The 20,973-nt window shown below is 31.8% G+C and overlaps 3 protein-coding genes across 3 annotated transcripts; 1 reads left to right on the top strand and 2 right to left on the bottom strand.

Moving 5' to 3' along the window:
* Positions 1 to 3,266: 3,266 nt before the first annotated feature.
* Rheb (Ras homolog enriched in brain) lies at positions 3,267 to 6,891 on the bottom strand. Its single transcript, XM_068774198.1, has 5 exons — positions 6,764 to 6,891; positions 6,616 to 6,687; positions 6,301 to 6,508; positions 6,000 to 6,129; positions 3,267 to 5,928 (listed from the first exon to the last, which is right to left on the bottom strand). The coding sequence occupies exons 1-5, from the start codon at positions 6,810 to 6,812 to the stop codon at positions 5,839 to 5,841; spliced, it is 549 nt and encodes a 182-aa protein (XP_068630299.1). The 5' UTR covers positions 6,813 to 6,891; the 3' UTR covers positions 3,267 to 5,838.
* Positions 6,892 to 7,422: 531 nt separating this feature from the next.
* On the top strand, positions 7,423 to 10,055 carry Vta1 (vesicle trafficking 1). The gene is made up of 5 exons (XM_068774349.1): positions 7,423 to 7,524; positions 7,687 to 7,877; positions 8,214 to 8,364; positions 8,830 to 8,987; positions 9,350 to 10,055. Exons 2-5 carry the CDS (start codon positions 7,697 to 7,699, stop codon positions 9,796 to 9,798), a joined length of 939 nt encoding a protein of 312 aa, XP_068630450.1. The 5' UTR covers positions 7,423 to 7,524; positions 7,687 to 7,696; the 3' UTR covers positions 9,799 to 10,055.
* Positions 10,056 to 11,344: 1,289 nt separating this feature from the next.
* On the bottom strand, positions 11,345 to 20,745 carry LOC137930928 (novel acetylcholine receptor chaperone). Its single transcript, XM_068774293.1, has 4 exons — positions 20,268 to 20,745; positions 17,962 to 18,100; positions 15,783 to 15,927; positions 11,345 to 13,385 (listed from the first exon to the last, which is right to left on the bottom strand). Exons 1-4 carry the CDS (start codon positions 20,376 to 20,378, stop codon positions 13,310 to 13,312), a joined length of 471 nt encoding a protein of 156 aa, XP_068630394.1. The 5' UTR covers positions 20,379 to 20,745; the 3' UTR covers positions 11,345 to 13,309.
* Between the last annotated feature and the right edge of the window lie 228 nt (positions 20,746 to 20,973).

Genomic DNA, 20,973 nt, shown 5'->3' with positions numbered 1-20,973 from the left:
CTTCACAATAAAAGCTGTTGTTGACAACAATTAAACGTCAAATTGACAATTTAAATATCGTTTTGAAACAATTTGTTAAAATCAATACCACGTTATTTGGACTAATATTTGAATTACTCTGAGCGTTATGTTTAGAATGTAAATTATTTTCATAAAAGTATTACTAATTTAATGTTATTATTATACAATTTGTTTTTACCATTTTAATCCTGCATTTGTTTAACATAATAAAACAGACACCAAATAATTTAATATAATAAAGGATGCAAATTGCCAGTTTTGAACATCTACCAATAATCTTTTATCAGTATTTTTAGAATAGTTGAGTTCATTTCATCAAGTTCATTTATAAGACAATGTTGTTGCGATTACTCTATTACTACTATTTATTACAGTTAAAAAAGAAAACACACACCCAAATTATTAAGTTTTATTTTTTGATATACATATATCTGATGACTTCTTTAAAGTAATAAAAATAATAAACCATAAAATTATTCCAAATACACAATAAAAAACAATTATGCTTGTTTTAAGAAGCTAATTAACTAATTAATTTTTACGGCCCGAATCATAAGAAAAAATTCATTAACACTAAACTTTCACGTAATCTAAGCAATCCTAGTTAGTTGTAATTTAGAATTATTGTAACAAAAATAGGTTATTATCTCTATTATATCACTTTTATCACTAACAGTTCTTTACTTAAAAGTTTCGTTTTTGATAAATGTAAGTAAATAATTATATTGTTAATTTCAACACATATTGCGATTTTGACCTAAGTTTTAAAGAAGCAATTGCAATTACCTCCTCAAAGTTACTTATTCTACTTCTAACATTATTAAGTCTATTAAAAGATGCTCACTGAAATGGCAGTTACTAGCAATTTATCAACTAAACGTATGCCTTTTAGTCATTAGATCTTGGACACTAAAATGACATGGTAATTGCTCGTAATTTTTATAAAAATTACGAGCAATTACCTCATTACAAAACTATTAAGAAAATAATTCACTGAGCTTGTTTCTATTTTAAGCGCAACAAGAAATGTCACTGATAAAAAATTTTTCGAATTCAAATATTAATTTAATAAAATAATTATTTCAAATCTAAATTAACATTGTAATTTGGAAAAGGAAACTAAACAGAAATAAGACAATAATTCTTAATTAAAAGTAATAAAATAATCCAATTTTAAGTATAAAAATAGAATCATTTCTTCAATTTTACATTACGTATTGATAATAAAAAATTATTTTGGCTTCTTCATAAGAAGAAATGTATCGATGGTAACAATGTAAATCATCATAATCATGTTCGCTGATTGGTTCCCACTGCAAGGTATAGGCCTCCTCCAAAGATCGCAACGATGACCGATCTTGCGCTTCTCTCATCCAGCGACTTTCCGCGACCTTGATTATATCTAATAGATTCAGGCGTTACTTTGCGGAAGTCCATCCTAAGTAAGAAAAGGACTAATATACAGCTACTTCCGCTATGTAGCAGTAATCGTGCAATAAAGTGCACCGCCCGCCAGTCCGCTGATAAATGCGCATGCGGCAAACAATGCGAATTACACCACTACCACCGTTAAATCACTCAACACGTGTTTCACCCCTCCACGGGGCATCCTCAGGAAAATATATAATATAAATATAAAAGAAATAATCAGACACGGGGCAATTGGAATTATATTTAACGAGCAGGTGAATGTTTCCTCCTCTCCATTATTACAAGTTTACCAAGAGACTCGCTCAAATCACTCATCTATTACGTAAAATCGCATATAACTTACGCGTAAGAGAGGGTATAATAAAAATAGCTCAAGTGACTTTGAGTGGTAGTGGGGGAGGAGATGGCATATAAATAACAGAGGGTGGAGGGGTGAAACACGTGTCGAGTGATTTAACGGTGGTAGTGGTGTAATTCGCTTTATTTGCCGCATGTGCATTTATTAGCGGGCTGGCGGCCGGTGCACTTTATTGCACGACTACTCCTGCATAGCGGAAGTAGCTATATATTAGTCCTTTTCTTACCTTAATTATGTCGTTGGCCCACTTAGTGGGGAGGCCTACCCACGCCGTGTCTGCCAACGCAACAAAAATACGTAAAGTCAAACATTTTGAGAAAATGCTCTTTAGTTTTGTATAATAATTATTGAAAAATTGAAATAATAAAAAATTGCATAAATGAAGACTTCTTCATTCAATTAAAATGACAAACAAATCAAAAAACGTCACGGTACAAAACGTGGTCCAGTAGGACATAAATTTGTCAGACTTTACCAGAAAAAGTGTTAACATGATACAATTTAATTAAAAGAAAAATTCACAAAATTTACTAATTATGCTATCACGTAACCTTGCAATTTTGTAAATTTCTGCTTCTACTTTGCTGCCATCAATGTGATGTATGAAACTGTTACAGGCATGTTGAGATAAACATAGGTTGTTATTGGATCTACTTTAATAAGCATGATTTAGAAATAACTTTTACAACAGGAACAATGGCCTCAATTAAATTTTCGGCCAATTGTCTAAAAAGTTTGAAGAAATATAAAAAAGATAACAATTTAAAGAAAAATTAAAATATTTTATAAAATAGGCTTTGGTAGCATTAGAAATCAGAATTATCATTGCCATTGATTTTTGAAGAAACAAATACTTATATCAAATGAATTTACAGAGTGACTTATATCTAAACAAAATAATGTCTACAAAATATACTAATTTAAGAATTTCACAGACAAATTGTGCGCAGCCGAAAAGAACGAAACATTGGATAGAAGATATAGGTAGTAAGTTATAAATAAGGACATTGGAAAACACATTTTTAGAAAATAAAAACTGAAAAATTTGGACATACTATTGTATGTATCACAGAAAGTTCAATTTCTGTAAATCAATTTAAGCTTAAAGATTACAAAAAACACGTCGTAATTTCATTATTACTATTCAAGGCAAGCTTATATGAATTTCGTACTTGTCTTAATAATTATTCTATGTAAAAAATATAAAAACTATCGTATAACTGAAAAATATTAGATATGGGTATACCATACATGCTATAGTTTATACCAAACATATCTTAAATATTTTTTTAATTTAACTAAGTAAATTTTTGTAACACGAAAAAAATACATAAGCAACTAATCATGTAAAATAACTAATTCTATATAATATTATTATTAATAATAATATTACATATATAATAAGCATAATTCAATAAAAAGATAAGTAACAAAATCAACAATTAAAACGTGAGAATTGTCAAATTTAAGGTGTTTTTAAAAATGGGGCTATCCATCTGTTGATCTTGCTGTTTTTATTGCTATTTAAGTAAGTTTTATTATATCGTGTAATGGGGACATAACTAATAAAATTACTAGGCTGAGGTATACAATCCTATCTGTCAAAGATGTAATAAGCTGAGGAATGGTAGGATCAACAAAACTCAGCGCAGCCGCACATTGTTTTAGATGTGTTATATCATTTAACATCAGATCAACGCCATGCTTAGTCTATAGTTAAAAGTTTACAGCAAATCTATTTCAAACATAGTTTTTAAGAAATTTCTTTTCAAACTTAGGTTCGTAAATAAGTAATTTTAAATAAATTTAACTTGCCGTAAATAACATGAGAAAACGTAATAAGTGTTTATAAAAAAATTAAAAACAAAATTTTTCTAAAAATCAATTAAATGGTATTTGTAATTATAAACATACTGTTTGGTCACCGACAACTCCTTCAAACTAAAACTGTTAAAGTAAATTTTATTTGTTTTACTATTTTTTTATTAAACCATACTATATATAATTTTAAAGATACAATTCCTGGCAGCTGACACAACTACTTAAGCCAAAATTATTTATGTAACACCTATCGAGACTATATACAGCCAATTATGCAGTTACGTTTTTAAAATCAATTGCATTAAAAGAAAACAAACCATAATGTGTCCAATAAATGGTAATTAGCTTATTTCACTGGAACATAGACAGAGATGGTAACACTCACACACATATGTGTAAATACATAATTAAGTGTTTGTGTGTGTCAACAAAATTGAAGTATTTGTTATATACAATGTACAAAATTCTGCAATAACGAATTATTATTCAATGTACAAACTTTACGATACAACTTGCTAATGTCAGCTGATCTAATTACACCAATTTATAATAAAAGAACTTAGTTTGTCACTAACAGATGCCTCAAATATATAATAAAGTTTATCATTTGGTGGATTGATTAATGTTTAACATAATTAATAATAAAAGTGTCTACCAAGTGAATGTTTATTACTTAGATGTTTCATGTATCATGTTTCGTGTTAATCAGTATGTCAGGGAATATTCCACTAAAATGTGTTAATTGCATATTGGACTTATACAATTTTCCTCTGTTTAGTTTTTTATTTATTTAGGAAAGCTTGCTCTTTAGCCACAAACCAAAAGATAAAAGTTAAAATTAATGAACAAATTAACAAAATGTAAACTTTCTTTTGAGACAACCTATTTCATCTCTATGAAATATTCCTTTACTAACAGTGAACAAAATACAGTTTCTTTTAAATTCCTCTAGTACAATTTTTTGAAAATGGCTAGATTATATTGCAAGAGCAATTATTCATAACTCTTCTATTGTTTCATTATTTTCACTTGTATTAACTTAATAAAATCATGTAATTAATCTACTTACTACAATAGTTACCTAAGAAATTGTAATTAATCATTAAAAATAACTAGTATAATATTTTTTCGATAAATATAATAGTGTAGTACACAAATTATTAAATTACTCCTTATTTAACGCTAATTTTAATTTGTTCATGTTCATCTAATTATCATAAAATATATTGTATTCTGAATTAGGGAATTTCTTGGTGGGGATTTTGATCTTTAAATGCAAAAACTTTGTAAGATACATAGGTCATAGCCAATGTTTAGACTACCTTGGTAACAATTTTTTTAGGCTGCATTTCCACCACAGTATTTCCATGTGCAAGGATCCAACTGCGCTAAGCAAATCTGTGTAAATGGAGTCAATCTATCATTTCTTTACAAATACATTACTTTGCATCCTCACAAATCTCTGGTGAAAAGACAGCCCATGGCTCCATACTGTACTGTTAAATACATTGTACACATTTTATTGATTAAGCACATTTGACAACAATTCTATAATTTGATCCTTATTTATTGAAATGATTTATGTATAACTTACACATTTCTTAAACTTTAATCTACTATATTGCAAGTGATGTATGTGCAATAGTGAATATTCATTGAGGTAAGTGCCCTTTCAAGGCATTCTAAAACTAAATACATTCCTTAAAGCTTTTTGCATTTAGCTGCATTATGAGCTGTAATAAATTATGCAGTTTAAAAACTATAGCACAAAACTCCTCATTATTTTATACAGGACAATTTACCACAACTGCACAAAAATCTTCATGGTACCTTTAAACAATTTATATCTATCATCATGAACACATTTTTTTATTATTATACACTAACTAAGAATCCTAACAGAAAAATATATTTCACATGACATTGGGTAAGTTAAACACGAACCATACACCAGGCTGTAAAATTGTACAAGAGTCCTTTACTTGATTTTTTTAAGTAATATCACTTGCTGCATACAAAATCCTCCATAGTTATTAGGAAAAAAAAACAAAGTATCTTGGTCTACATGAGTATTGTCATTTGAAGGTACCACCAAGGTTATGTTAAATGTTTTACTTACAGCAATAATTTTAACTGTGCACAAACAAACATCAGGTATAATTCACTTTTACTTAAGTAGAAGCATTGTTCAGTAGCATAATGTTTCATTAAGATATAACACATCCATTCTTTTCTTGTATATGACCATCTGATCTCTCTATTTCTGATAACATTGCATGAAACATATCTGTCACAGACTGAAATAAAAAAAATTGTAAGTAAGTATAATTTTGATAATTTACACATTTACCTTTATGATTTTTCTAACCTCATTTCTCTTAGCACTAGTTTCAACAAAGGCTGCTTTCCATTTTTCTGCAAGTCTTTTCCCTTCTTCTGTACTTATCTTTCTTTCTAAATGAAGATCTGTTTTGTTTCCAACTAACACTATAGGTACACTACAAAGAAAAAGTGAATATGGTTAAATGTTCTTAGTAGATATTTAAATAAAGGCAACCTTTAATAGGTTTCCTAGAAACAAACTATCATCTAATCTAAACATATGGTCATATAGATTAGATTTTTCCAAAATTTTATTAAATACTAAAAGTATTAGAAACAATACTAACTGTATTTTTCCAACCATGTCAAGGAGTTTATCATAAATTATTTGAACTATTTGAAAACTCTTGCTAGATGTGATAGAGTAGACTAGTACATAGCCATGAAAATCCATGCTGTACTGTAAAGGGAAAATACTATATTCATCTTGTCCAGCTGTATCTACCAATTTAACTTCATACTCCGTTGAGTTTAGCCGTATGAATTTTGTAAACGCTAAAACGGAAAGATAAGGAAAAAATCACAATTTAAATAACACTTAAGATCATTGCATATAATAAACAACTTATTGATAAACTTTGGTGCATGCCAAGTGTACATACTATTTTCAATTGTTGGATCATAGGAGTCAACGAACTGTCCTTCGACAAATTGAATAATAAGGGAAGATTTACCTGGAAATAAATCACATATTTAGAACGTCATTAATGATAAATTAGACGCAAATTGATAAATGTAATGCTACTTTACCAACGGATCTGTAGCCCATCATAGCAATCTTTCTTTGCTTTGAAGGCATTTTCAATGTATTATTTTTTCACAAAACCCGAATTTAATTTAGACAGAAAGTATTAGAACAACACAATACCAAAAACATACATATAACACTTTGAAAAATGTCAAATATTTGACATTCACATTTTGTTTGATTTGACATTGTGTCTTTTTGGTTTGGAATGCACGCGAGACCTGTCATTTTATACTAATTTTAACTTATTTATTCGTTTTAAACTGTAAAGATTTCAACATAAATGACTTCATCGTATTTACCTAGCACGCTCAGAAATTTAGTAAAATAGCATTTTTGTATCAGTGTCCATTCCCAAAAATGACAATGCCTTAAACGACTTACTAAGCATATTAACTAAACTAACATAGTCTTTTATGAAGTCATAGGATTCGTCGTTTTTTAATCGGTTTTGAAGCTCTTAATACCTTGATTTAAAGAAAAAATGTCGCTCTATGTTTAAAGCATTAAATGGACAGAAAACAATTAATTTTAAAAAAATTAATATATAAACAAAAACAAACAACATACAAAGTGCAATTCGGTGTTGATAATGGCAGAATATTTCCAACTATTGTCATAAAATTAAAAATATTGGAAGTAACATTGACAATTGGCAGTGAAGATTATTGTTTTTGCATTCGTGTTTTGTAGTTCTGAATCCACAAACAAAATAGTATTATTTCGCTTCAATTTATACCATAACATCAATATTGTAATTAGAGTTAGTACTGTCATATTTTAAAATTCTTATTAAAACGAATGTGATCATTATTGAGTAATAATATGGATACTATTAGTATATTTAAGAAAAATTACTGATACACGGTTTTCTATAATTAGATTACCTGAATCGTTATTAAATTTTATATATTAAATCTTTTAGGTATTTCAAGATGTCCGGTAATATACCAGAGTGTCCGCCAAGCCTTAAATCCATTCAACATTACTTGAAAACGGCTTCGGAACATGACGCTAGAGATCCTGTGGTGGCCTACTGGTGTCGCCTGCATGCTCTACAAGTGGGGATGAAATTGACTAATAAGAAAACTCCTGAAGAGACAAAGATGCTAATGGGTATTTTTTATTCTATTCCACTTGAAGTTGACACTGTAATTATGTATTTCTTTATGTGTATATATAAATATATTAATGAATATACATTTGTAAATGTATATTTACTGCTCCGACTGTTTTTTTACTTAAACCAGCAAAATAAATAACATTGTGATGTGTTTAAATTTGGACATAGTACAAATTTGTGTTCCATTGGCATTTAGCAATTATCTTTCCTTATTCACCAATATGATGCAAAAAACCAATTTAGAGTTGCAAAAATAAATTTTACAATATAATAGATGTTTATAATGTATAATAAATTTTAATTATATTGTAATTTTGTTTACCTTAAAGCACTTATGGACTGGTTGGAAGAAGAAAAAACTACACACAAAGATAATGATGCTATAGTTAATGAGGTTGCAGCACAGGCACACTTAGAAAATTATGCTCTCAAGCTATTTCTTTATGCAGATAAACAAGACAGAGAACAAAATTATGGAAAGTATGTAAAATATTTTCATTGATAATTTTTTTGTCATAAACAAATGCTTGTAGGCCTTTTTAGCTACACTGGTTTTGAGATAACAGAGCTGCTTACTGTAATTAACCTAGGGGTCCCACTCTGGACTGTTGGCTGGGGATATCACATTAAATATTCTTTAAATTTTATGGTCACTAAACATTGTATATAGTGATTTATGCAGTACAAGATATCCCAAGGAGGAACCTTAGCTTGGTCTTTCATTCAATAAGCATTCTAAATCAAGAGCACCTCGGAGGACTTTAGTTTTCTACAGCTGAACTGATTCCCATTTTTAGATTATCTATATTTCTACAACTAAAATAGTTTATTACAAATGATCTACAGAATTTATTTTATGACTTCTCATTGAACCTGAATTGATTATCTGATTTTCCATCAATTGAACTTTAGTTTTACAAAATAATTTTAATTGCTTTATTTCAGAAATGTTGTAAAGGCATTTTACACAGCTGGGATGATTTATGATGTTCTTACAACATTTGGTGAACTGACAGATGAAGCTGCTCAGAACAGAAAGTATGCTAAATGGAAGGCTGCATATATTCATAATTGCCTCAAAAATGGTGAAACCCCAGTCCCAGGTAAGACACAATAAAAATGTTAATTTAGTATATAAGATTATACCTGCCATTAAAACTGACTTTGCTGCAAGTCTAAAAAAAAATATGTTGCCAGAAGCTATCAGGTTTTGAAAAACTCTCTTTTCATTTGTTTTTCAGATTATTGATTAATTTTGTGGGGGTGAGCCACATTCTGCAGTCTTCGCTGCAGCGGCACTTACTACTTTCTAAGACCTAATATGACGCTATTTCCTAAGGCGCAGTACAGTGTTTTCTGTCACACTATAATTACTTATTTTTTCACATAACTTAAATTAGGAATTTTTTTATAAATAAATATATTTTGTTGCTAGTAGAATCTATCAATCTTTACTAATTTGCAGGTCCTCTTCCGACAGATGAAGAAGGATTAGATAATGAAGGTGCCGAAAATAATAGTCAACCTGCTCCTATGGGATTTTCCCAAAATCCCGGATTTAACCCACAAACACCAGCTACTCCACCAATTGTACCCACAAGTTTTAGTAGCACCTTACCTGATCCGAACGCAGCTATGAGGGCCGCCTCTCAACTGCCTCCTGTACCTTACACTCCAGATCCCAACCCAGGCGGATTTGTGCCATATGATCCATCACAACAAAGTCAAGCTTCCCAGCCTCCATATGGAGATAATTCTACAATGGTGGCTCAACTGAGTCCTGATCAAATAGCTAAGGCACAGAAGTATTGTAAGTGGGCAAGCAGTGCCCTCAATTACGATGACATTAAAACAGCAATTAATAATCTTAAGAATGCTTTGGAATTGTTACAAACTGGACGAGACCCAGCATAGAAATGGTACAACGCAAAATTACCACAAATGATATATTGTCGCTATTTATTGTAAAATTATACTGCAAAAATAAATAACAATAATTATAACTTTTGAGTTGAGGTTACATACTAAGTTATTGAGTTTGTTAATATGTATAAGCGAAATGTACAATTTACTGTAATAAATTAGTAAATAGTGATACATCTATCTTAAAAGTATATTTTTAAATAATGTGTAATATTAAATAATGCTTTAATTATATTATTTACGGCTGATATCAGTGTTTCAATTAACTATCCTTTTTTTTTTTTTTTTTTTGTTTCGGTGGGGGAAATCTTCCGGTATTCAAGATGCCCTGCCTCTGGGGGAAGGACAGGGGTATGTGGGATTCCTACCCACTAAAACCCCCCCCGGTGGTCGCCCTCTGCGCTAAACGGGGGACCGCGGTATCTCCCGGTCAGGGATCGCCACGCGGTCTTCCCTTGCGCCTTGCTATTTTTCGATAGCCCGTCCCGGGGTATGCGTGGATACACTACCCCCGAAACCCTCGTGGTACTATCACGATGGTTCGGGACCACGTCGAACCATCGTCCGCCTCAGAGTCGCCGAAGCTAATGGGAGTTTAGGGCCCCCACCCTAAACTCCCGCGACTCCGAAGGCCCCGTTCATGGTAGGGGAGCACCATTCCTCGGAGGGCCGTCGCGAGGCACGTCTCTGCGCTGACGGCGTCGTCTCCGAGCGGGATCTGTCCTCTGCCGATCCCGTTCGGCTGCCTCCTTCTGGACCATGACGGTCTCACAAAAAGAGGCCACGGCCCTCCACGCCGATGACCCACTCAGCATCGCCGACACGATTGCTGGCAAGGAAAGGTCCTGTCCGATCTCGTCCGCCAGAATCCGCCGCTCCGACTGCCACGCCGGGCAGACCGCAAACGTGTGCGAGGCGGAATCCTGGTCAATTAACTATCCTTATCTAGCCCAACATTGTTGTGATTCAATGACATAGAAATTACAAAAGAAAAGTGAATGCATATTATGAATAAAAAAACAGAATAATTTTACTTTGGTGCACCTATTGATAAAACTTGAATATACTTCAAGGGATTTATAGAGAAAGGCAGTATTTCTCTGATACTTTTCTACCCAGTACATAGTTCTCTTCTAACTTTATATTTGTAAGCAAGTCAGAGATAATTGACTTTCGAGATTAGTGGGCAAATTATTAAGAAATGTAAAGAAGTGTGATATAGCAACTTATTGTCATTTTTTTATGTTTTAGCAATGGTTATCTGACCTGGCAGAAATCAACGCGGAAACTCCAAATAATAGATTGAATAGGAAGCAGTCCTAAAATATTAAGATTATACAGTAAACAAATTTATTCTATATAAGAACAATGGAATGTGTCCAGACTAAGCTGAAACTGTCATTTTGCTATGATTTCAAAGCATCCTTACCTCATTATCACTAAACAATGTGATAAGTAATGCATTATACAACTTTTACTTAATGTTTATCAAAGATAAAAAAACATTTTGTAACTAATCACTCATTTATTCAAAATTCACATATTAACACACACACATACAGGTTTAATTACATTAATTATACGTTTAAAATTTTCGCTGTGTACGCTGATAACGGGATAATAAGAGTTTATTGTAAAATATGACCATATTAAAAATATATTAAATGTTCAGTTTATAATTTTTAATTATATAAAAACGGTGCCTGCAATTATATTGGGTCAGGGAAAAAGTTCGTTCGCAATTTATATGAAACTTCGAGACATTTTTTCAAAGGTTATTGTTACATTTAAATCTAGCATACAGATGTCATTTTGTTTGAGGTTTATTTGCAATCTTTCAGGTAGAGAGATGATATCTTGACTATAAAAAATTGGTACTTCTGATAAAAAAGTTCAGGCAGTCTTCTCTTCATGTTAACTGAACACTGCCTAAGAATTCTGAAGAAACCAAAACAGTTGGTGTGCAAGGTCAAGGTGTACCCCGATGCCGAATGCATTATTACCTACCAGCCAAACTATCTTTATTTTTGCTGAGTAACTTAAGATGTGAGTGATCTAGTATTAGCATAAAGACTACATCCCCACTATTGATTAATGCCGGCTGTTCTCCCAGCTAATTGTTGGCAGTACAGGTCTGAATTGATGCGAACTTGGTTATTCCTGATTACACTTTTCATTACTAGTTATCAATCTCTCCAAAATCGGTTCGATTTCATTACGTCTTAGTAAACAATGAAATGTGTATTGGGTTGACAAGGCTTCTTCAGTGAGCACGTGTTGTACTAAAATATTGAGCTTTTTAGTATATTCAGCTTTTGTATATTAAATTTTTAACTCTTCAGCCACGTCGTAACTAGTGTTATGCTGATCTTGAGCCACTTTTTCAATAATGCCGTTCACTTTATTTGTATGTGGACGATCAGGACTATGTGCGTCTTTGACATCAAAATACCCAGATTTAAAACGGTTAATTAACTTTATGTTTGTGTTACTGACTCTTACTCTTCTCTTATAAACACCAATAAACATAACAAAAAATATTCGCGGCGCGAGTTAAATTTTTTTTCGTCTTAGAAGTGAAATATTAAAATGTATGAAATTTCTCTTCTACTTTCATCAGATTCACCCATTTAGACAGAAAGAAAAACAAATGAAAAATAACTCTGAAACATAATTTTACTGTTTTATTTTGTTTATAAATGTTTTTATACGTTATTAAAACCAGAAAAATACAAATAGTACAACCAAAGAGATTTTATTACAAGTTTATACATATTATTTGCGATTAGACTTTTTCCCCAACGTACATTAGGTAAAAAAATTATTAAATTTGCATATTGGGTAACTGCAAGTACCATGCAAGTAGTGAATGAAATCGCTATTTTTGACAGTGGATTGTTGTGAACAAAAATAATAAACTGTAGAATTAAAATTGACTTAGTTAAAAAGTATATGACTTGACAATTGAGCAGTTTTTCAAAGTTTTTTGTTGGAAATTATAATTTCGTTAGCTATATTGAGTATAAATATTGACAATAACCACACGACCGCACATAAAACATAAATTACACACACAAACTCACGCGCAAGGTATCGCTAATTGCCTAAAGTAATATCACCTTAAAAATGTATTTGAGGATAAAAAAGTTCGCCAGACAAACTATTTGTCATATTTAAATACGATCTTGACAGAGGGTCGCAGTTACCTCCCGCAGCTTTCCCCCTGTGAACTCCAATTATTATTAAAGTAAGTAATTTTGTTTCATTTATCTTCAATGCTAATATATTTGATATTTATAATTATTGAATACTATGAAGCGGTGCAAATAAATTACAAACAAATGTGAGGTGACTAGTAAAAAATCACAGTAATGTACGATTGTATCAAAACGAATAGTAACATGTTCTTCTTGTGCTCAAATGACTAGATCGCCCGTGCCGTCAAATATTAACCTTAGCATCATGCACATAAACTATTTAATAATAGAACGAATAGCTCGGGTTAATCGCGCTTGAGGCCGTTCCCGTTTTGTGTGGAGGTGGCCTTTTCTAGTGCTTCGCGGCGGCTTGTCTGATACCTGAAAAATAAAATATTATATGCACACTCATTTGATACCGGCAGCCCGCATGTAATACATTAATAATAGAGCAACTCAAACGTTGCTAAAATAATTCTGTATCACAGATGTTTAATGCTGAACATATATCTCTTGCAAGGAATTTCGCAACAGTTTTATACGATATTTCACAACGAAAAAACACACTTACATAATTGTCAAAGTTATCAATAAAAATTAGTAGGTTTGAACGGCCTAGTAATTTTTTTGTATCGTTACACTATTTTTAAAATAATAATCAGTTAAAATATTTTCTACAACATACATTTTAACATAAGGTAGATATTTGTATATACATATATATATAAATATTTCAAATTAAAAATTTCCCGTAACCGGGAGGAGCGGAATAGAGGCGTATATATAGATAGAGACCGAAAGTAACAGGTCCCAGTTACTTTAGGTCTACATATGTTCCATCTTGACGCCTTTATTTACCGCCAGTAAAGCTGGAAATTATTACTGTGTTTAGGTCTCCGTAAGGCGCGGTAGATTCTACATTTACTGGTCTAATTAAATATATCTTATTAATGAAGTTAATGTGGAGTTGCATACAAAACCATGATATTACTACACCTAATTGTAATAATTAATAAAAGTAAATTTGACTTGAATTTTTATCAAACGATAAGAATGAATAGATATTATAATAGAAATAAACTTTATTTTTTTTAAGCGAGAAAAATAAATGTTCCAAATTTGATTTATACTTGATTTGCAAATATGTTATATCAAGTGATGGTACGTATAGCACTGTACTCAATCGTACGCAATTTGTAACCAAGGGTCAAATAAAATATTATATATTTTGTCAATAAAATGAATACACCACAGCAATGGTTGAAATACTAAATCGCACGACAACCAAGCAATTCCTTGGCAAGTCGCCAACGAGACCTGCGCTCGATCGTTGGATAGCATTAATTTTGTTTTGTAACTGCTGTTTACACGGAGTAAAAATTGGTCAAGGTGCGCCATTACTGTCTTAAACTAAATATTAATTTAAGTTTAAATGCCCGTAAAGTTGTTATCTGTGTTTATACGTTTAAATCAAATATGTTCATATTCATTGTCATGTCAGCTGATAAACGCACACTGCTAGGCATCGTCTTCACCCAAGGACCCACCACCTCGCCCACGATGACCTGTCATTCGCTGCTCGCATCCAGCGACTTCCTTCCGCGGTCTTAAATATGTCGGAGGTTCACTTAGCGGGAGGCATACCTACGCGGCTTTTACCGCCTCGTGGTCGCCACTCAACAATCTCTCTGTCTCATCAGCCGTCGGTTCCACGAGTGACCCTCTTACTGGCCAGGTGACCTTAGTTCTACTGTGGATCTACTTATTTTGGAATTTTTCTCAGTTACGCTTACATAATATTCAAAATAGCCACCGACTTTTAATTAGAATGATTGAAACTAAATATTTAAAACATTACTGTTATATCAAAACAGATTTGAAATGTGTGTAAAGAATGTGACGTTCATTTCGACAATTGACGTCAATTGCTACCCACTACTGCAGCGTGTGAACGGTGACTGTTTATAAAATATAAATGCAGCATTTATGTATCTATTTTTAAATTGGACGTATAATTTGACTTTAATAATAGATTAGGCCTCTACAAACAACTAAACTTTTAAAAGTATTTCGTAAATTTCTTAAACGTATGGTTTTGAGTGATAATACAAGCTTGGATAGAATCTGGGGAAGGAAAATAGCAATAAATAAGAACCCTAGTAAGTTTGTGGAGCTCTTTTCATATCAATGCTGGTGTAGAATCCTTGCCACTATGTATTCTACGCGGGCATTATTGAAGGTCGAAGGATGCCATTATAGGGGAGTTCTGTTTGATTCTACTTTATATCAAATTAGGTTGTTCTGGCATTCACTATAAATGAAAAAGAAGAAACAGTACAAAATAATATGAATAAAATGAGATATATAACGGAACCAATATTCCTGAAACCTTGTATCGTTTTATCATCATCATAGCCATTGGTTCTTGTTTCGGTTGAAAGCAGCCTGCTTTCAGCATCTTCCAACCGCCACGATAGGGTCGTCTGTCCTCGTTTGGCCGGACACAACTCTAAAGTTGCCAGTCCGTGGTCTCCACTTCAGAACCTTAAGGCCCGGTCTGTGCGCTGTTTGGCCTGTCCACTTCCACTTGCCAATCCGCTGGGCCCATTTCCGATTCGTACTCATAGGGAAATCTCGAGCATAGCTCTCACTATGGCTTAGTAATTAACTAAGAGCTTTCCAATGATGGCTCACAAATATATATCTTGTCTAAATTATATTCAGTTTGAACAAAATTAAATATCTTATAAAAAGAAATTTGTGAATAAAAATACTAACCAAACAACCAGTCGGCCGCTTAGCATGAAGAAGAAGACAAGCGCGGGGGCGCAGCGGTCGAAAGGATCGCCCACCATTACGTGGGAGTAGGCTGCCAGCATCATTAGCAGCACCAGACCTATGTTAGCTGCGTTCTTTACTTTATCTGTAAACGATACATGTTAAATCGAAGATAGAAAATTCAAATACACAGATTGGTTATAGATCTAAAAGCTTTAAAGGTGTATTTTATATCGCTTTAGGTTTAGTTTTTTGTTTTTAACAAGGAGTCACTGAATAATAATTTAATTTTAATACGATTTTTTAAAATATATTATATACTAAGTTAATATTTGAAAAAGCAATGTCATGTTATAAAACAAAACATCACAAAAGACGATATTATTTTAATCTAGAATTCACGAAGATAAATATCATCTGCTTTAATATTTATTTTTGTAAATTCAGCTTCGCGTAAAAAATTAAAAAAAAAGCATGGTGTGTTCTTGTAATAAAATTAAGTTTTAATGGAAACAAAGATAATGTTTTGAACGATACGTTAATGGTTAAACTGCGGAGCTTGTCAAAACATTGCGCTGCATACAATAATACGTGCGCGTATTGTAAACTTTTAACTGACAGTTTAATGACCACTTTAATAGCCTACAGCGGAATACATGTATTAACATTCGACGTTAATAAACTTTTGTTGGTCTATAAAAATGTCCAACATCGAAAATTGAACAGCACCGTCTCTTCATTAGATATTTTTCGCATAAAATCACTGGCATGTATATATTGTGTATACAGTAGTGCTTGGAAATCTTTTTTAAAAAAATATTCAGTGTTCTACATATTTTTAATATTTAAATGGAAATAGATATCTCCACATAGCGCGCAAAGTGGACGGACGACCTTCTTAATTCGATGCAGGCTGCTTCCTACTGGAAGGCTGGTCAGGCCGGTCTACTAGAAATCTATGAGGGAGGTCTATGCCCAGCAGTGGACATTTTACGGCGGAAATGTTAATGAAGATTTCTTGAAAATGACGTTGTGGCTAAATGTCCAGCTAGTGGTGATGATGGTCAATTTGGCACTTTGCTTACAGTCCTATCATACAAAAAATTAATGTAGTTTTACTCTAACGGTAACATTGAATATCTAATTCATTATTGATTAACTATGAGTTATATCTTCATATATACATCTGACAGCTGTAAATAGAACGGGTATGACTGTTAATATTATTCATGCAGTGACAGTAACAATGTTAGACTGTTATTAACTGCAGCTACGTTATAAAATTAATCCAAGACAAAATTGAAACAGGTGGCAATACGACCCTAATTAAACATTACCGTCTGTCGACCGCAGTATTAAAATAGTATAAGACATTTGGAGCATTCATCTACATTATTTCTATAGTGTTACTAATAAAAATATTAGCTTTGTACAATACGCAGCGATAAATATTGCACATCGACCTTTGGAAAGAGACAATCGGCTAATTTCGGCTTCATAGAGCGTTATCTCTGTCGTACGACTAACAAAACGTGACATAGGTAGTGTGGGACAGAGATAATGCTCTACGAAGCCGAAATTAGCCGTTTGTCTCTTTCCAAAGGTCGATGTGCAATATTTAACGCTGGGTACTGTAACTTTGTTACTGCAGCTAACATAATCTTAACAATAAAGCTTCATATTTATAATGAAAAACCGTAATAATTATATGTAAAATACGGCTGAACAATTTAAATTAATTGGCGAAAACAAATATATATTTCATAAAACATGAAAATTACATACAATTAGTTGTAGCATTTACTATAATACAAAAAAAAAATATTTGACTGTTTATACATCTGATAACTATGGACCCTATTTTACTGCAGTTTATGTGTATGAACATTGGTAAAAAAATTTCTTGTGTGAAACAAAAGTCATGGTGGAATTAATACAAATTAAAATATTTGGCAGACTGGTGCTAGGCGCTGTTGCCGTTACTGGCTTTAACAGCTGGTAAATAAAAAAATCAATGTCCAGGATTTTTTTATTTAGAGATTTGCAATAAAGTGAAATCTATGCTAGCCTTCATTTATGATTAAAAATACGGAAGCCTATTCAATAAAGCGCAGAAGCAAGCAGGATAAACACAATATAACATACAAAGCTGTTACACATATGTTAAAATCGTTCTTACGACTCGGTATAATGGCCAGAGATAAACCAAACAATATCTCAAGTCCACCTACTGTCCTCCTGTACCATTTCGACGGTAGTTTAAAGTCTAACATCTCACTAAGCGGAAACACTTTCGCATATCTTACGTATTCTTTCCTCTGAAACAAAAATATATCAGACTTTATTTATATATCAGGGTTTTAATATTTTAATTAAACAAGGTCTCTTATTACATATATAAAAAGCTAGTTATAGCTACAATTACAAAGTTACATATGTATGTAAAAAGCTATAACTTTGTAATTGCTTTCTGTTATTAGATATACATAAGAGAAAGAGTATAACTTTGTAATTGCATTCTCTTATTAAATATACAAATGAGAAAGAGCATAACTTTGAAATTGCTTTCTCTTATTAGATATACATATGAGAAAGAGTAAAACTTCGTAATTACTTTCTCTTATTAGATATACATACGAGAAAGAGTAAAACTTTGTAATTGCATTCTCTTATTAGATATACATATGAGAAAGAGTATAACTTTGTAATTGCATTCTCTTATTAGATATACAAATGAGAAAGAGTAAAACTTCGTAATTACTTTCTCTTATTAGATATACATATGACAAAGAGTACAACTTTGTAATTGCTTTCTCTTATTATATATATATATATGACAAAAAAAACAACTTTGTAATTGCATTATCTTATTAGATATACATATGAGAAAGAGTATAACTTTGTAATTGCGTTCTCTTATTAGATGTACATATGTGAAACAGTATAATTTTGTAATTACACGTTATTTAATAATAATAACTTTGTATTAGGGGAACCGGAAAGTAATGTCGCTTTCTTAAGTTAAATTCACACAACTACATTTTTAACAAGTTTTTTTTTCTAATCAACAGTATATTCACCTTCGTTATCAACAATGTTTTGCCACCTAGCATTCAAATTTTCAATGCCGGAGCGGTAAAAATCAATCGGTTTTTCTATAAAACATATCAACAAAGAAGGCATTACTTACCAGTCCCCCTTATATAAACTTAAATAAGTTATTTTTGAAGGTTTAAAAAATAAACATGTGATTTAGATTTTTTTGTTTATTATGGCAATCGTTGGAGGCGGCCTATGTCTTGCTATGGGCGTCTATCGACTGACATAATGATGAAAATATTTATTAATAAAAATAAGAATAAAATCGAGTAACATGGCTGGTAGAGTTAAAAATTCTTAAAATTATTACTTTTCAAAAAGTAAATTAACTAATAGATGTAATTTTAGCCTGGTTGCTGTTATTGGTTTATAATATTCCAAATGCACATCTCAATAGCAGAAAGGCTGCTAACATGAGACACCAGTCAGACTAGACACGCCCATTTAAGAGTGACACCGTAAAGAAGAATCGTAAAAAAGAAGTAAACTTCAATACAGAGAGCTACAGTAGCAGCCAGAACGACGACAATAGCTACATAATAGGGCTATTCCTCCTAACATCAAGGGACGAAGAAACAGTGTATCCACGTCACACAGACGCGCCACACAACTTACAAGTGGCGCACTAGGACGGGCAAAACTAATAGTTGAAGAAATTTAAATTTTAGTTTGCGGATTAAAGCGCGAGCCCTGTGACCAACGAAGCTGATACAGCCCTACAAGGCTAATAGCGCCGATATCTAATAGAAATAAGAGAAAGTGTCCATTCCAAAGGTATTTTAAAAAATTGAGAGGGTTTTTTCTGTGATAACAGAACGTAACCTTGTTAACATTCTAAAGGACAGGGTAAATAATACCATCTCAAAAAAAAAACATTACTTAGGGTTAACCGGTTTAGACTTCACACAACGATTTCTAATGTTTAAAGTTATATAACATAAATAAACAATTGAATTTTCAATATATAAAAGATAAAACAAGTTCATGTTTACTCATTGAACATATTAACAGATACATAATGAGGATATTTTTTTTTCCGAGATTGAAAATTTAATAACAGTTATACCTTGAATTTTTTTTTAGACTATCGATAGAAACTATCTTATCCGTGAAGATTATTCTTTATTAAAGTACGATCACTGTTTTCTCAAATTATGAAAGTTGTAGTAGGAAAATGACAAACATTCTTAATATTAGTAAAAAATAATTGAAATGCAGAATTCTGGGGTTTCACAACAGCCATCGTCACTCCGAGACAACTCTTCGTTAGTATTAGGCCGCAAGCCAAATACCAAAATAGCCGAGCATATCGCTCCGTAACCAAATTCTTAATGCATTCACCGACATTTTAATTTATGTACCGTATTTTTTTAAAAGTTTGCTTACCAAATCTTTATGCAACTCCTTCGAAATAAACGGAGTCAGTTTTGTAGTACCAACAAATATAAAAAACACCCCTAACAAAATTGACAAACTTTTCAATACGATCGATCCCATCTTCAATTAGCCTTTTAATGTATATTATTACACAATTAACACTTTATTTACACGAAAGCACGCACAAATATAATTTATATCAAATCATAGTAATCAAAAATTACTCATTCATTTTATAATACAATTAAACACTTAATTTCACAATCATACATTATAAAAACATACAGATTTCGAGGGAATCAAAGGGACTTAGTGCGAATATCATTCGCGCCGGCGCGAAAAAATCCATATTATTTTTTTTAATATTGGTAGTGTTCAATGTTGAATGCTTTGAATTCTTAAAATTTAGCCATTCTGAAATGAATATTTTGCTATTAATCTATTCTGGCAAATAACTGCGTGAGAGGGAATGATTTGAGATGCTACTAAAGATATAGCCACTTACGAAGCAAATATATATTAACGTATGAAATAACAACACAGACTATAAACGTTTGAAAAAAAATAACACAGACTAAAAAAGTAGTCATTTAAAAAAAATACCACAGAGCTATTAACTATAATGTTTATACACTTATAAATTTTACTACCTTGATTAAAACAAACAATTTTTAAAATAATTATTTGTTGGTAAATTGACATACTGTCAATGTTT

The sequence above is a fragment of the Battus philenor genome, unplaced genomic scaffold (assembly GCF_028537555.1).
Source record: "Battus philenor isolate CCGP_79_NKW_IND1 unplaced genomic scaffold, ilBatPhil1.0.hap1 SCAF_7, whole genome shotgun sequence".
NCBI classification, from domain to species: Eukaryota; Metazoa; Arthropoda; class Insecta; order Lepidoptera; family Papilionidae; genus Battus; species Battus philenor.
The sequence above is the reverse complement of the archived record's forward strand: the minus strand, read 5'-3'. Positions and strand labels throughout refer to the sequence as shown.

Excerpts from the sequence above, each read along its gene's own strand:
- Rheb (XM_068774198.1), bottom strand. The coding sequence starts at position 6,812 with ATGCCTTCAAAGCAAAGAAAGATTGCTATGATGGGCTACAGATCCGTT. Across the intron at positions 6,688-6,763 it reads GATGGGCTACAGATCCGTTG|GTAAATCTTCCCTTATTATT; the intron begins GTAAAGTAGCAT and ends ATTTATTTCCAG. Across the intron at positions 5,929-5,999 it reads CTAGTGCTAAGAGAAATGAG|TCTGTGACAGATATGTTTCA; the intron begins GTTAGAAAAATC and ends TTTTTATTTCAG.
- Vta1 (XM_068774349.1), top strand. The coding sequence starts at position 7,697 with ATGTCCGGTAATATACCAGAGTGTCCGCCAAGCCTTAAATCCATTCAA. Across the intron at positions 7,878-8,213 it reads AGAGACAAAGATGCTAATGG|CACTTATGGACTGGTTGGAA; the intron begins GTATTTTTTATT and ends TTTACCTTAAAG. Across the intron at positions 8,988-9,349 it reads TGGTGAAACCCCAGTCCCAG|GTCCTCTTCCGACAGATGAA; the intron begins GTAAGACACAAT and ends ACTAATTTGCAG.
- LOC137930928 (XM_068774293.1), bottom strand. The coding sequence starts at position 20,378 with ATGGGATCGATCGTATTGAAAAGTTTGTCAATTTTGTTAGGGGTGTTT. Across the intron at positions 18,101-20,267 it reads AGGAGTTGCATAAAGATTTG|AGGAAAGAATACGTAAGATA; the intron begins GTAAGCAAACTT and ends TTTTTGTTTCAG. Across the intron at positions 13,386-15,782 it reads AGCGGCCGACTGGTTGTTTG|GTATCAGACAAGCCGCCGCG; the intron begins GTTAGTATTTTT and ends TTTATTTTTCAG.